General features: G+C 42.5%; 1 protein-coding gene across 3 annotated transcripts in view; it reads right to left on the minus strand.

The window, feature by feature from the left end:
• Positions 1-2,265: 2,265 nt before the first annotated feature.
• The window catches only part of TMEM50A (transmembrane protein 50A), a 148,047-nt gene continuing 134,828 nt past the window's right edge, over positions 2,266-15,484 (minus strand). For all 3 annotated transcript variants that reach the window (XM_053707210.1, XM_053707209.1, XM_053707208.1), the window contains one exon: positions 2,266-2,532. In XM_053707210.1, coding sequence (XP_053563185.1) covers positions 2,450-2,532 — 83 coding nt within the window. In that variant the 3' untranslated portion in view covers positions 2,266-2,449. The remainder of the gene's footprint in view (positions 2,533-15,484) is intronic.

Below are 15,484 nucleotides of genomic sequence, written 5' to 3' on the forward strand. Positions count from 1 at the left end.
GACCTGCATATTTGCATCACATATAAAAGAATTAGCTATCCTCAAGGCCTTAATTCTTTCCTGGATCTCCTCAACGGGAGTTTCCACTTCAATCATCTCTGATACAGAGTCGCACTAATATGTAGCGGCTCCAGCCACCGCAGCAACTGCCGCTGCAGGTTGAAACAAATACCCAGTGTGCTGAAACATCTTTCTTAATGAAAATAAAACCTGAATGTTCCAACAATTGCCTGAGCCTCATCCCACATATCGCAGCATAAAATATAATAAAGCAAATTATGCGTAAATCCCCACGTTCAATAATCCCCTTCCGGAGATATTAACCTTTGATTCCATACAGATAAAAGGAGTCACACTGCGACCCTGTCTTCTTGCGTTATCATATGATTATCATATTACCATAATCACTGCCGTGGAACAGACACACAGCCTCTCAAGTTTGACAGTCTAGCATTGCACCTGACATGGAGTGATAGAAGCAGGTAGTGAAACTTGTCAACACTGATTGCTTAGGAGCTGTTAATACGAGTCTGGATGGTTTTGCAGAAAGACTCTCCCTGCATCTCCAGACCCTAACATTTGTCAATGCTCTCACTAAGAGGCTGACAAGATTACTTAAAACTCCAGTCCCATACCGAAGAGTACTACCCTCCATAAAAAAAATTCTCAGAATCTTCCGACACTTCTCTGCCATCCTCCTGTGACGAAAGGAAAAGAATGACTGGGGGATAAGGGGAGTGGGGGGAGATATTTAAGCCTTTGGCTGGGGTGTCTTTGCCTCCTCCAGGTTCTGCATTCCCACAAGTAAGGAATTAAGCCGTGGACTCTACTCATATTAAGATGGAAAAGGGATAATGGAGAATTTTCACTTGATTATCATTATTCAGGGGACCACTATTATCATAGATTTATTTTTATTTTATGTTCACTTTAGGTTTACTTTTGCATTTTGTTTACAAGCTCTTATTATATATGTTTGAGGATTTTCTGTGTTAAAATAAAATATCTAGAGACTGATATCCACTGTTTGTGTGTTGATCTCTACCAGTATGGATGGCTTTTGTTTTTTATGTAGCCATCTAGATTCTCATCATAAGGTTTTGAGGCAAGAGTGCTTTATTATAAGTACTTACATTTATCTTTTTTTAATATATTTATTAAGGAAGTTTATTGTAGACAGACTGCGTCAGGGATATCAAGTCTCCAGGCCAGTTGGTCTTGCATCAAACTAAGAGAGCAGAACTTGGGAAGTGAGTCAGCTTTACATGTGAAGGAATGTATATGGAGTATTGCTCTAAGGTAGTGAGGTTTTTTTTTTCATACTAGTGTAGTTTTCGATGGTTGGTGGGGGGTATCTGTGAATGTTCAACCTTGTTTAAAAAAATGGTTGGAGACCTTCAAGGAAAATATTTTTTCTGAGAGATGGCCAGTGACATAGGAGAGAAACAGATTGTAAGTAGGTCAGTTTTGGTTTTGACAGTGTAGAGGTGGTAATTGGGCTCAAAGAAAGCTTAATGCTTTTAATGTGACAATGTTGAAAAAATAGGGATACCCAAGCCTGCGACAACCATAATTAACAAAAGCCAATCCAAGGAGTGATTAGAGAGGTGTTACTGTAACCATGATAGGGTAAGGAACCTGGGCGCATGCAGTAGGATACTACAATCAGCAGTATGAATATGAACTTGAAACAGTTAAAATTGTCAGTTTTAGCAATAATCAGGTCAGTTGAGTGATGGTGAAAGCAAGAAAGCAGGGAATCGGGAGTAGAGCGTAAGACATTTGTACACAAACTATTCTTGTAATTTGGTTTCACATGAAGAAGTGAGACAGACTGAGCAATACTTAGTGGAAGAGACTGGGTTCAATGGAAAGTATTTTCAAGATGGATCTTAACAGTGATTGAACTGGGTTGGAAATTAATTAGTGATTAGATAGAAATTGAAGACATCTGTTACAACTTGGGCTCAGGTGGTGAAGTGCAATTTTTTTCTCTGGCAGAAAACCCTTTAAAGGGACATTAACCTGCTGGGCACAACAATGGCATGGTTACTATCCATTCTATTGTGCCAGCATATCTCTTCAAAGTGATTATCTTATGTTAACACACTAAAAAAAAAAATAATAAAAAAAAACACCTTTCTAAAAAAAGAGTCCAGCATCACAAGGCACTGAAGGATTAAAGAGACATTTTTGCTTTTGTTTGTGCAGACTAAACCACAAATTTTGCATTCATACTTTTTTTAATTAACTTGAAAACACAAATGCTGTTTATAACTATTTTTATTTAATGTTACTTTTGAAAAAAATCCACACATTAAAAAAACAAAACATGTTTGAAAAATAAAAAGTGCAAAAGCTTGTATTAAAATTGCTGTAATACATAAAGTTCTGATAGAAAAAGACTTGCATCTTTAAACGGTAAATACAATATAGCTAGGAATGTGCATTAAAGATAATGCAAGAAAATCTTCATTGTAACAAATTTACTGCCATAAATCTTCAGTCCGTCCAAATTTGAAAACAAGACCCCTGTGACAAAAAGAAGAGTAAACAACGAATAGTGTTAAGATACATAATTGTGAAAGGAAAGACCCCTACCCAATGTGAGAAAATAAGCTAAAATACAGTGTACAGAAATCCCAAATGTCCCTATTTGAGAGGAACCCATGGAACACCCAGAGACACCCACAATCACGCCCACTAACCACCCATGATCCCACCCCTCCCAACACAGCTCCACCCACAAAATGGTGACAGGCCTCCCATCAACCTCCTGAGTCCCTCATACCCAGCCACAAATGTTTGGAGGTATGAGTGTAGGAGACTGATAATATCCTGACCACTATAAGGTGTACTTATAACAGCAAGGAGATTTTCAGCTATTTCCCTAATTTGCTATAAATGCTCTCAAGTAATCATCTCAAAAAATGAACTTCAAAAAGGAACAGTAAACACTTTGTAATTACAACATTTTGCAGTCTTCCAAAAGATTAACCAGCAGAGAACAGATTAACAACTTCACCTACTACTTATGTAGAGAAGCCAATCTGGGCTTGCTTCTAGAAAAAAAAAAAGACAGGGCTTACCACTGTCATTGTGTTAACAACATTTTTATTCTCTGGCTGCAGAAAAAGAAAAGAGATGATGTCAGACACCAAATGAGATACAGATGTGTGTCAGGGTTAAGCTTGCAAAATCCATTGTGCTCTTTCAGTTTTCAGAACAGGAAATCCACAAATTTAGATTTAAATTACAGGAAAAGGGGACAAAAAAAATAAAGAGAAATTAAAAATACACTGCAATTATTTTTTACTATGCATAATTTAGCAGTTTATAGTATAACTTGGGAGTGTTTACTGTACCTTTAAGTTTGACATAACCTGGATACAATAAAGTATATGCGGACTCAATTAAATCAAGTTTGTTTTAGCTCTATAGTAAGGACGTTGGCAAGATATGGACACACACAGTAAGTGCAAAATATTTTCAAATGATGTGGTTCCTAATCTTGTTAATCAAGGACATAGTAATCCCGAGTCAGCTCTGGTTGACTACATTGCAGCTAATATGAATAGTTATGTTGATTTATTTAAGGAATTGTATTAACTATATTTTCAGGATTGCATGTTCTCTTATTTAGTAAAAGGCTAGTGAATAACAGTTGTTAAAGGGACATTAAACAATTTGCTTTTCTGTAAAAATTATGCTTTGTCTCATGCTCTCTAGGTTCTAAAAAGCAAAATAGCCAACAATGCTACATATTGGTTAACTATTTAAATAGCAGGTTACAGAGTTTGCTTTTTGCCTACTCTAGGGAGTGTGGGACAAGCACACTTTTACACAACAGCGAGAGGCATTTCATATTCTTTTCAAAATTGGTAGTTACACAACAAAGAACATTGTAAGACTACTATTCTATTCACTAATGCATATATCCCCCTAAAACCAGCCGCTAATAAAAAAAAAAAAAAAAAAAAAAAAAGAATACAAACACAATGGTTGCAAGCAACCAATAGTGTGTTATATATTCTTTTTGGTTTTACAGTTTGATGTATGTTGATCCAAACAGTTCATATTGTCTGGCAAATCCATTATTTAATTATTTCAAAATTAACTACTAAAATAATAATACTGTTCTTCTTGTGACTAATTCTACTTGCCAGGCTTGCAGAGGCATGTCCCTCCCCACCAATAGAGTAGATCATGTTTAAATGGGGTCTGGGTATTCTCTAGCAGGGGTTAGAGCAGTAGTAGGTTACTTTAATATAAGCAGGGGCAAACAGAAGGACAGTGAGAAAGACCTTCCATACCTTGATGGCCCCACAAAATGTGGAGTTGTTAAAGGGACAGTCTACACCAGAATTGTTATTCTTTTAAAAGATAGATAATATGCACCTGCTCCGCAAACTCACCTTAATAAACTAAATACGTTATATAACTCGTTCTGCCGCTTTGTGCTACAATGTAACTACAGGACCCACCATTGTGACATGCTAAAAGATCTAAACTGGCTGTCTCTGGAATCCAGACGCACCCTCCATCTTTCCTGCCTTGTCTTTAAGAGCCTTTCTGGGAAGCTCCCACCCTACCTGAGCAGAATGCTCTCCCCTGCTATTCCCACCTCCTATAACCTCCGATCCAATAACAGCACATTATTTAGCTTGCCTCAATACAAAAAGAAAGCAGCTCGATCCTCCTTTTCCAACAGAGCGCCACAATTATGGAATGACCTCCCTCACACTTTAAAAACTTCCCCAAGCCTAAAATCCCTTAAGAGATCCCTCTATACATATCTCAAAACAGAATGCTCCTGTCATGGTTGATTAAATATTTTGTACCTGCTCTATGTTAAATGTTTGCATATATTGTGTATTATTATTATTGTTTTTGTATTTTATTGTACCCTATTGTATCAATGCAATGTTTTGTGATCCCAGGACATACTTGAAAACGAGAGAAATCTCAATGTATCCTTCCTGGTAAAATATTTTATAAATAAATAAATAATCCCTTATTACCCATTCCCTAAAGTTGCATAACAAACACAGTTATATAAATACACTATGTACCTCTTTGATTACCTTGTATCTAAGCCTCTTCAAACTGCCCCCTTATTTCAGTTCTTTTGACAGACTTGCATTTTAGCCAATCAGTGCTGACTCCTAGGTAACTTCACGTGCGTGAGCACAGTGTTATCTATATAACACACATGAACTAAAACCCTCCAGTGGTGAAAAAACAGAATTTATGCTTACCTGATAAATTTCTTTCTTTTGCGATGTACCGAGTCCACAGATTCATCCTAACTTGTGGGATATTGTCCTTCCTGACAGGAAGTAGCAAAGAGAGCACCACAGCAGAGCTGTCTATATAGCTCCCCCCTTAACTCCACCCCCCAGTCATTCGACCGAAGGCCAAGGAAGAAAAGGAGAAACTATAAGGTGCAGAGGTGACTGAAGTTTACATAAAAAATACTATCTGTCTTGAATAGACAGGGCGGGCCGTGGACTCGGTACATCGCAAAAAAAAGAAATTTATCAGGTAAGCATAAATTCTGTTTTCTTTTGCAAGATGTACCGAGTCCACGGATTCATCCTAACTTGTGGGATACCAATACCAAAGCTTTAGGACACGGATGAAAGGAGGGACAAGACAGGAACCTAAACGGAAGGCACCACTGCTTGCAAAACCTTTCTCCCAAAAATAGCCTCCAAAGAAGCAAAAGTATCAAATTTGTAAAATTTGGAAAAAGGTATGAAGCGAAGACCAAGTCGCAGCCTTACAAATCTGTTCAACAGAAGCATAATTTTTAAAAGCCCATGTGGAAGCCACCGCTCTAGTGGAGTGAGCTGTAATTCTTTCAGGAGGCTGCTGTCTAGCAGTCTCATAAGCCAAACGGATGATGCTTTTCAGCCAAAAGGAAAGAGAGGTAGCCGTAGCCTTTTGACCCATACGCTTTCCAGCATAGACAACAAAGAAGATGATTGTCGAAAATCTTTGGTTGCCTGCAATTAAAACTTCAAGGCATGAACCACGTCCAAGTTATGCAACAGACGGTCCTTCTTAGAAGAAGGATTAGGACACAGAGAAGGAACAACAATTTCCTTATTGATATTCCTGTTAGAAACAACCTTAGGGAGGAACCCAGGTTTGGTACGCAAAACCACCTTATCAGCATGGAAAACAAGATAAGGCGAGTCACATTGCAATGCAGATAGTTCAGAAACTCTTCGAGCTGAAGAGATAGCAACTAGAAACAGAACTTTCCAAGATAGAAGCTTAATATCTATGGAATGCAAAGGTTCAAACGGAACCCCCTGAAGAACTTTAAGAACTAAATTGAGACTCCATGGCGGAGCAACAGGTTTAAACACAGGCTTAATTCTAACTAAAGTCTGACAAAAAGCCCGAACGTCTGGGACATCTGCCAGACGCTTGTGCAACAGAATAGACAAAGCAGATATCTGTCCCTTTAAGGAACTAGCGGACAATCCTTTCTTCAATCCTTCTTGGAGAAAAGACAAAATCCTAGGAATCCTGATCTTACTCCATGAGTAGCCTTTGGATTCACACCAAAAAAGATATTTACGCCATATCTTATGAGAGATCTTCCTGGTGACAGGCTTTCGAGCCTGAATCAAGGTATCTATGACCGACTCAGAGAAACCCCACTTTGATAAAATCAAGAAGTTCAATCTCCAAGCAGTCAGTTGCAGAGAAATTAGATTTAGATGCTTGAATGGACCTTGAATCAAAAGGTCCCGTCTCAGTGGCAGAGTCCATGGTGGCAGAGATGACATATCCACCAGGTCTGCATACCAAGTCCTGCGTAGCCACGCAGGCGCTATCAATATCACCGAAGCTCTCTCCTGTTTGATTCTGGCAATCAGACGCGGAAGGAGAGGGAATGGTGGAAACACATAAGCCAGGCTGAACGACCAGGGTACTGCTAGAGCATCTATCAGTAGCGATGCCGCGAATAGTTCCTGGCGAACATAGCATGCTCGCGTTCTCCGCGGATGGCAAACATATGCGATGTTCGATCTGCCCCCTATTCATCATCATTGAGTAAACTTTGACCCTGTACCTCACAGTCAGAAGACACATTCCAGCCATTCAGCAGCAGACCCTCCCACCTCCTGGACAGCATCCATTTTAGATTAATTCTGAAGCTGCATTCTTAGTGAGAGGAGGGACAGTGTAGCTGCTGCTGATTTAATAGGGAAATCGATAGCTAGGCTAGTGTATTCAGTGTCCACTACAGTCCTGAAGGACTCATCTGATCTCTGCTGTAAGGACAGCACCCCAAAAAGCACATCAGAACATCAGTCTGCTTTTTTTTTCCCCCTGTGTAATCTAATTGCAGTTGCCTGCCTGCCTGCCAGCGTGTGTCAGGCTCACAGCGTATACTGTGCGCACTTGTCCAGTGCCACCACTCATATCTGGTGTAACAGTAGTGTACATTTAAAAAAAACAACACTTTTTTGACTGTGAAATAATAGCAGACAGCTGCCAGTACCCAAGATGGCCGCCAATAAGGTAGATGGGGAGGGTTAGAGAGCTGTTGGGGGGGGGGGGGGGATCAGGGAGGTTGGGGGCTAAGGAGGGATGCTACACCACAGCATATGTAAATATGCTATAAAACATTTTTTAATTTTTTTTAAAAAATCTTTTATTTTAGTACTGGCAGACTTTCTGCCAGTACTTAAGATGGCAGGGACAATTGTGGGGTGGGGGAGGGAAGGGAGCTGTTTGGGAGGGATCAGGGGGTCTGGTGTGTCAGGTGGGAGGCTGATCTCTACACTAAAGCTAAAATTAACCCTGCAAGCTCCCTATAAACTACCTAATTAACCCCTTCACTGCTAGCCATAATGCACGTGTGATGCGCAGCAGCATTTAGCGGCCTTCTAATTACCAGAAAGCAACGCCAAAGTCATATGTCTGCTATTTCTGAACAAAGGGGATCCCAGAGAAGCATTTACAACCATGTGTGCCATAATTGCACAAGCTGTTTGTAAATAATTTCAGTGAGAAACCTAAAATTGCGAAAAAATTTAAGTTTTTTTAAATTTGATCGCATTTGGCGGTGAAATGGTGGCATGAAATATACCAAAGTGGGCCTAGATCAATACTTTGGGTTGTCTACTACACTTAAGCTAAAATTAACTCTACAAGCTCCCTACATGCTCCCTAATTAACCCCTTCACTGCTGGGCATAAAACACGTGTGGTGCGCAGTGGCATTTAGCAGCCTTCTAATTACCAAAAAGCAACGCCAAAGCCATATAAGTCTGCTATTTCTGATCAAAGGGGATCCCAGAGAAGCATTTACAACCATTTATGCAATAATTGCATAATTTGTTTGAAAATAATTTCTGTGAGAAACCTAAAGTTTGTGAAAAAACATAATTTATGCTTACCGGATAAATTTCTTTCTCTTGTGGTGTATCCAGTCCACGGGTTCATCCATTACTTGTGGGATATTCTCCTTCCCAACAGGAAGTTGCAAAGAGGACACCCACAGCAGAGCTGTCTATATAGCTCCTCCCCTAACCCCCACCTCCAGTCATTCGACCGAAGACAAGAAAAAGGAGAAACTATAGGGTGCAGTGGTGACTGTAGTTTTAAAAATAAAAACACCTGACTTAAAGTGACAGGGCGGGCCGTGGACTGGATACACCACAAGAGAAAGAAATTTATCAGGTAAGCATAAATTTTGTTTTCTCTTGTAAGGTGTATCCAGTCCACGGGTTCATCCATTACTCGTGGGATACCAATACCAAAGCTTTAGGACACGGATGAAGGGAGGGACAAGGCAGGAACTTGAAACGGAAGGCACCACTGCCTGTAAGACCTTTCTCCCAAAAATAGCCTCCGAAGAAGCAAAAGTATAAAATTTGTAAAATTTAGAAAAACTATGAAGCGAAGACCAAGTCGCCGCCTTACAAATCTGTTCAACAGAGGCCTACTATCGCTCTAGTAGAATGAGCTGTAATTCTGTCAGGAGGCTGCTGGCCAGCAGTCTCATAAGCTAAACGGATTATGCTTCTCAGCCAAAAAGAAAGAGAAGTTGCCGAAGCCTTTTGGCCTCTCCTCTTTCCAGAGTAGACAACAAACAATGCAGATGTTTGACGAAAATCCTTAGTAGCTTGTAAATAGAACTTTAAAGCACGAACTACGTCAAGATTGTGTAACAGACGTTCCTTCTTTGAAGAAGGATTAGGACACAGAGACGGAACAACAATTTCCTGATTGATATTCTTATTAGAAACCACCTTAGGAAGAAAACCAGGTTTGGCACGCAAAACTACCTTATCTGCATGGAAAACCAGATAAGGGGAATCACACTGTAAGGCGGATAATTCTGAAACTCTTCGAGCCGAAGAGATAGCTACTAAGAACAGAACTTTCCAAGATAAAAGCTTGATATCTATGGAATGCAAAGGTTCAAACGGAACCCCTTGAAGAAATTTAAGAACTAAATTTAAACTCTATGGTGGAGCAACAGGTTTAAACACAGGCTTGATTCTAACTAAAGCCTGACAAAACACCTGAACGTCTGGAACATCCGCCAGACGCTTGTGCAAAAGAATAGACAGAGCAGAAATCTGTCCCTTTAAGGAACTAGCTGATAATCCCTTTTCCAATCCCTCTTGGAGAAAAGATAATATCCTAGGAATCCTGACCTTACTCCATGAGTAACCCCTGGATTCACACCAATGAAGATATTTACACCATATCTTATGATAGATTTACCTGGTGACAGGCTTACGAGCCTGAATCAAGGTATCAATGACCGACTCGGAGAAACCACGTTTTGATAAAATCAAGCGTTCAATCTCCAAGCAGTCAGCCGCAGAGAAATTAAATTTGGATGTTTGAATGGACCTTGGAGTAGAAGGTCCTGCCTCAGCGGCAGAGTCCATGGTGGAAAGGATGACATGTCCACCAGATCCGTATACCAAGTCCTGCGTGGCCACGCAGGTGCTATCAAAATCACCGAAGCTCTCTCCTGCTTGATCTTGGCAATCAGACGAGGAAGGAGAGGAAATGGTGGAAACACATAAGCCAGGCTGAAGGACCAGGGCACTGTTAGAGCATCTATCAGCGCTGCCTGGGGATCCCTCGACCTGGACCCGTAACAAGGAACCTTGGCGTTCTGACGAGACGCCATCAGATCCAGTTCTGGTTTGCCCCATAGTTGAATCAACTGGGCAAATACCTCCGGACGGAGCTCCCACTCCCCCGGATGAAAAGTCTGCCGACTTAGAAAATCCGCCTCCCATTTCTCTACTCCTGGGATATGGATAGCTGAGAGATGACAAGAGTGAACCTCTGCCCATAGAATTATCTTGGATACCTCCATCATTGCCAGGGAACTCCTTGTTCCCCCCTGATGGTTGATATAGGCTACAGTGGTGATATTGTCCGACTGAAATCTGATGAACCTGGCCGCAGCTAGTTGGGGCCAAGCCTGAAGAGCATTGAATATCGCTCTTAGTTCCAGAATGTTTATCGGAAGGAGGGCTTCCTCCTGAGTCCACGAACCCTGAGCCTTCAGGGACTTCCAGACTGCGCCCCAGCCTAGAAGGCTGGCATCTGTCGTCACTATAGTCCACTCTGGCCTGTGGAAACTCATTCCCCTGGACAGATGGACCCGAGATAACCACCAGAGAAGAGAATCCCTGGTCTCTTGATCCAGATCTATCAAAGGAGACAGATCTGTGTAGTCCCCATTCCACTGATGGAGCATGCAAAGTTGCAATGGTCTGAGATGTAGGCGGGCAAACGGAACTATGTCCATTGCCGCTACCATAAGACCGATTACTTCCATACACTGAGTTACTGACGGCCGAGAAATGGAATGAAGAGCACTGCAGGAGGTCAGAAGCTTTGACATCCTGACTTCCGTAAGGAAAATTTTCATTTCTACTGAATCTATCAGAGTCCCTAGGAAAGGAAACTCTTGTGAGAGGAGAAAGCAAACTTTTTTCTAAGTTCACCTTCCACCCGTGAGACCTCAGAAAAGCCAGAACAATGTCCGTATGGGACTTGGCGACTTGAAGAGTCGATGCCTGGATTAAGATGTCGTCTAAATAAGGCGCTACTGCTATGCCTCGCGGCCTTAGAACCGCCAGAAGCGACCCTAGAACCTTCGTAAAGATTCTCGGTGCCGTGGCTAACCCGAAGGGAAGAGCCACAAACTGGTAATGCCTGTCTAGGAAGGCAAACCTGAGGAACTGGTGATGATTTCTGTGAATCGGGATGTGCAGATAAGCATCTTTTAAGTCCACGGTAGTCATATATTGACCCTCCTGCATCATAGGAAGAATGGTTTGGATTGTCTCCATCTTGAAGGATGGGACCCTGAGGAATTTGTTTAGGAGCTTGAGATCCAAGATTGGTCTGAAAGTTCCCTCATTTTTGGGAACTATAAACAGGTTTGAATAGAAACCCTGCCCCTGTTCCTCTCTTGGAACTGGGAGGATCACTCCCATAACGAGTAGGTCTTGAACACAATTTAAGAATGCCTCTCTCTTTATCTGGTTTGCAGATAATTGTGAGAGGAGAAAACTCCCTTTTGAGGATGAACCTTTGAATTCCAGAAGATATCCCTGGGAAACAATCTCTAGTGCCCAGGGATCCTGAACGTCTCTTGCCCAAGCCTGGGCGAAGAGAGAAAGTCTGCCCCCAACTAGATCCGGTCCCGGATCGGGGGCTACCCCTTCATGCTGTCTTAGAGGCAGCAGCAGGTTTTTTTGGTCTGCTTCCCCTTGTTCCAAGCCTGGTTAGGTCTCCAGACTGGTTTGGACTGGGCAAAATTTCCCTCCTGTTTTGCATTAGAGGAAGCTGAAGCTGCGTCACTCTTGAAGTTTCGAAATGAACGAAAATTATTCTGTTTGGGCCTTAATTTATTGGACCTATCCTGAGGAAGGGCGTGACCTTTTCCTCCAGTAATATCAGAAATGATCTCCTTCAGGCCAGGTCCGAATAGGGTCTGTCCTTTGAAGGGGATGTTAAGAAGCTTAGATTTTGAAGTAACGTCTGCTGACCAGGACTTAAGCCATAGCGCCCTACGCGCCAGAATGGCAAAACCTGAATTCTTAGCCGCTAACTTTGTTAAATGAAAAACGGCATCAGAAATAAAGGAATAAGCTAACTTAAGAGCTTTAATCCTGTCTAAAATATCATCTAACGGGGTCTCCACCTGTAGAGCCTCCTCCAGAGACTCGAACCAAAAGGCCGCTGCAGCAGTAACGGTGGCAATGCACGCAAGAGGCTGGAAAAGAAAACCTTGATGTAAAAAAATTTCTTAAGGAGACCCTCCAATTTTTTATCCATAGGATCTTTGAAAGCACAACTGTCCTCGACGGGGATAGTTGTACGCTTAGTTAGGGTAGAAATAGCTCCCTCCAGCCTAGGGACCGTCTGCCACGAGTCCCGTATGGCGACATCTATGGGAAACATCTTTCTAAAGGCAGGAGGGGGAGAGAACGGCACACCTGGTCTATCCCATTCCTTGTGGTAAGCATGATCCCAGTCGTTGCAAAATCACTGCATCTAGCTTACCCCAAATATAAAAGGCACTGTCAGCATTTTCTAGAACTTATAATCTCTCTAGAAATAAATATACTGAGCATACCTCAAAGCAGATAATCTGCAGACCGTTCCCCCAACTGAAGCTTTCCCATACTCTTCAGTTATGCGTGAGAACAGCAATGGACCTTAGTTGCAAACCGCTAAGATCATCATCCTCCGGGCAGAATTCTTCTTCTAATTTCTGCCTGGGAGTAAACAGTACAACGCCGGTACCGTTTAAAAATAACAAACTCTTGATTGAAGGTAAAACTACACTAAGTCACCACATATCTCTTAATACTTTCTATCTTGTCAAGAGTTGCAAAGAGAATGACTGGGGGTGGAGGTTAGGGGAGGAGCTATATAGACAGCTCTGCTGTGGGTGTCCTCTTTGCAACTTCCTGTTGGGAAGGAGAATATCCCACAAGTAATGGATGAACCCGTGGACTGGATACACCTTACAAGAGAAAGTGAACAATATTTTTTTATTTGATCGCATTTGGCGGTGAAATGGTGGCATTAAATATACCAAAATGGGCCTAGATCAATACTTTGGGTTGTCTACTACACTACACTTAAGCTAAAATTAACTCTACAAGCTGCCTACATGCTCCCTAATTAACCCCTTCACTGCTGGGCATAAAATACGTGTGGTGCGCAATGGCATTTAGCAGCCTTCTAATTACCAAAAAGCAACGCCAAAGCCCTATAAGTCTGCTATAATGGCATGTCTGGCACACAGTGTTGGGGCAAGGGTCCATCTGACCACTGATACCTGGTCTGCAAAGCATGGTTAGGGCCGGTATATCACGTTATTCCAAACAATGTAGGAATGTTAGGTGATTTATGCCCTTTATGGATTAAAACCAGACTCTGTATCAACTATGTAATTTTCCATGGTTGTTTTGCCATGGATCCCCCTCCGGCATGCCACAGTCCAGGTGTTAGTCCCCTTGAAACAACTTTTCCATCACTATTGTGGCCAGAAAGAGTCCCTGTGGGTTTTAAAATTCGCCTGCCTATTGAAGTCTATGGCGGTTCGCAAACTTTTGCAGAAGTTTGCGAACCCAAAATTTTATGTTCGCGACATCACTATCTATCAGTACTGCCTGAGGATCCCTTGACCTGGATCCGTAACGAGGAAGTTTGGCGTTCTAACGAGACGCCATCAGATCCAATTCTGGTGTGCCCCACAGCAGAACCAGTTGAGCAAACACCTCCGAATGGAGCTCCCACTCCCCCGGATGAAAAGTCTGATGACATAGAAAATCTGCCTCCCAGTTCTCCACCCCTGGGATATAGATCGCTGATAAGATGGCAAGAGTGAGTCTCTGCCCATCGGATTATCCTGGAAACTAATATCATCGCCAAGGAACTCCTTGTTCCCCCCTGATGATTGATATAAGCTACAGTCGTGATGTTGTCCAACTGAAACCCGATTAATCCGGCCGAAGCCAGCTGAGGCCACGCCTGAAGAGCATTGAATATCGCTCTTAATTCCAGAATATTTATCGTTAGGAGGGCCTCCTCCTGAGTCCACAAACCATGTGCTTTCAGGGAATTCCAGACTGCACCCCAGCCCAGTAGGCTGGCGTCCGTCGTCACAATAACCCACGCTGGCCTGCGGAAACACATTCCCCTGGACACGTTCACCTTCCACCCATGAGATCTTAGAAAGGCCAACACTAAGTCCGTGTGAGACTTGGCAAGTTGGAAAGTCGACCCTTGAATTAAGATGTCGTCTAGATAAGGCGCCACTGCTATGCCCCTCGGCCTTAGGACCGCCAGAAGGGACCCTAGCACCTTTGTGAAGATTCTTGGCGCCGTGGCCAACCCAAAGGGAAGAGCCACAAACTGGTAATGCCTGTCCAGAAAGGCAAACCTGAGGAACTGGTGATGATCTTTGTGGATAGGAACGTGTAGATACGCATCCTTTAGATCCACGGTAGTCATATATTGACCCTCCTGGATCATTGGTAAAATAGTCCGAATGGTCTCCATCTTGAAGGATGGAACTCTTAGGAATTGGTTTAGGATCTTGAGATCTAGAATTGGTCTGAAGGTTCCCTCTTTTTTGGGAACCACAAACAGATTGGAGTAGAAACCTTGCCCCTGTTCTGTTTTCGGAACTGGGCAGATCACTCCCATGGTAAAAAGGTCTTCTACACAGCGTAAGAACGCCTCTCTTTTTGTCTGGTTTACAGACAATTGAGAAAGATGGAACCTCCCCCTTGGAGGAGAATCTTTGAAATTTAGGAGATACCCCTGGGTTACAATTTCTACGGCCCAGGAGTCCTGAACGTCTCTTGCCCAGGCCTGAGCAAAGAGAGAAAGTCTGCCCCCTACTTGATCCGGTCCCAGATCGGGGGGCTACCCCTTCATGCTGTCTTAGTGGCAGCAGCAGGCTTTTAGGCCTGTTTACCCTTGTTCCAAGCCTGGTTAGGTCTCCAGGTTGGCTTGGATTGAGCAAAGTTCCCCTCTTGCTTTTCAGCAGGGGAAGAGGAAGCGGGACCACCCTTGAAGTTTCGAAAGGAACAAAAATTATTTTGTTTGGTCCTTGTCTTATTTGACTTATCTTGAGAGAGGGCATGACCATTCCCTCCAGTGATGTCTGAAATGATCTCTTTCAGTGCAGGCCTGAATAGGGTCTTACCTTTGAAAGGGATGGTCAAAAGCTTAGATTTAGATGACACATCAGCTGACCAGGACTTAAGCCATAACGCTCTTCACGCTAAAATGGCAAAACCTGAATTCTTTGCCGCTAACTTAGCAAGATGAAAAGCGGAGTCTGTAATAAATGAATTAGCCAACTTAAGGGCCTTAACTCTGTCCAAAATATCATCTAGTGGGGTCTCCATCTGAAGAGCCTCTTCTAGAGCCTCAAACCAAAAAGCAGCTGCAGT

Source organism: Bombina bombina, chromosome 3 (genome assembly GCF_027579735.1).
Source record: "Bombina bombina isolate aBomBom1 chromosome 3, aBomBom1.pri, whole genome shotgun sequence".
In the NCBI taxonomy this organism is placed as follows: domain Eukaryota; kingdom Metazoa; phylum Chordata; class Amphibia; order Anura; family Bombinatoridae; genus Bombina; species Bombina bombina.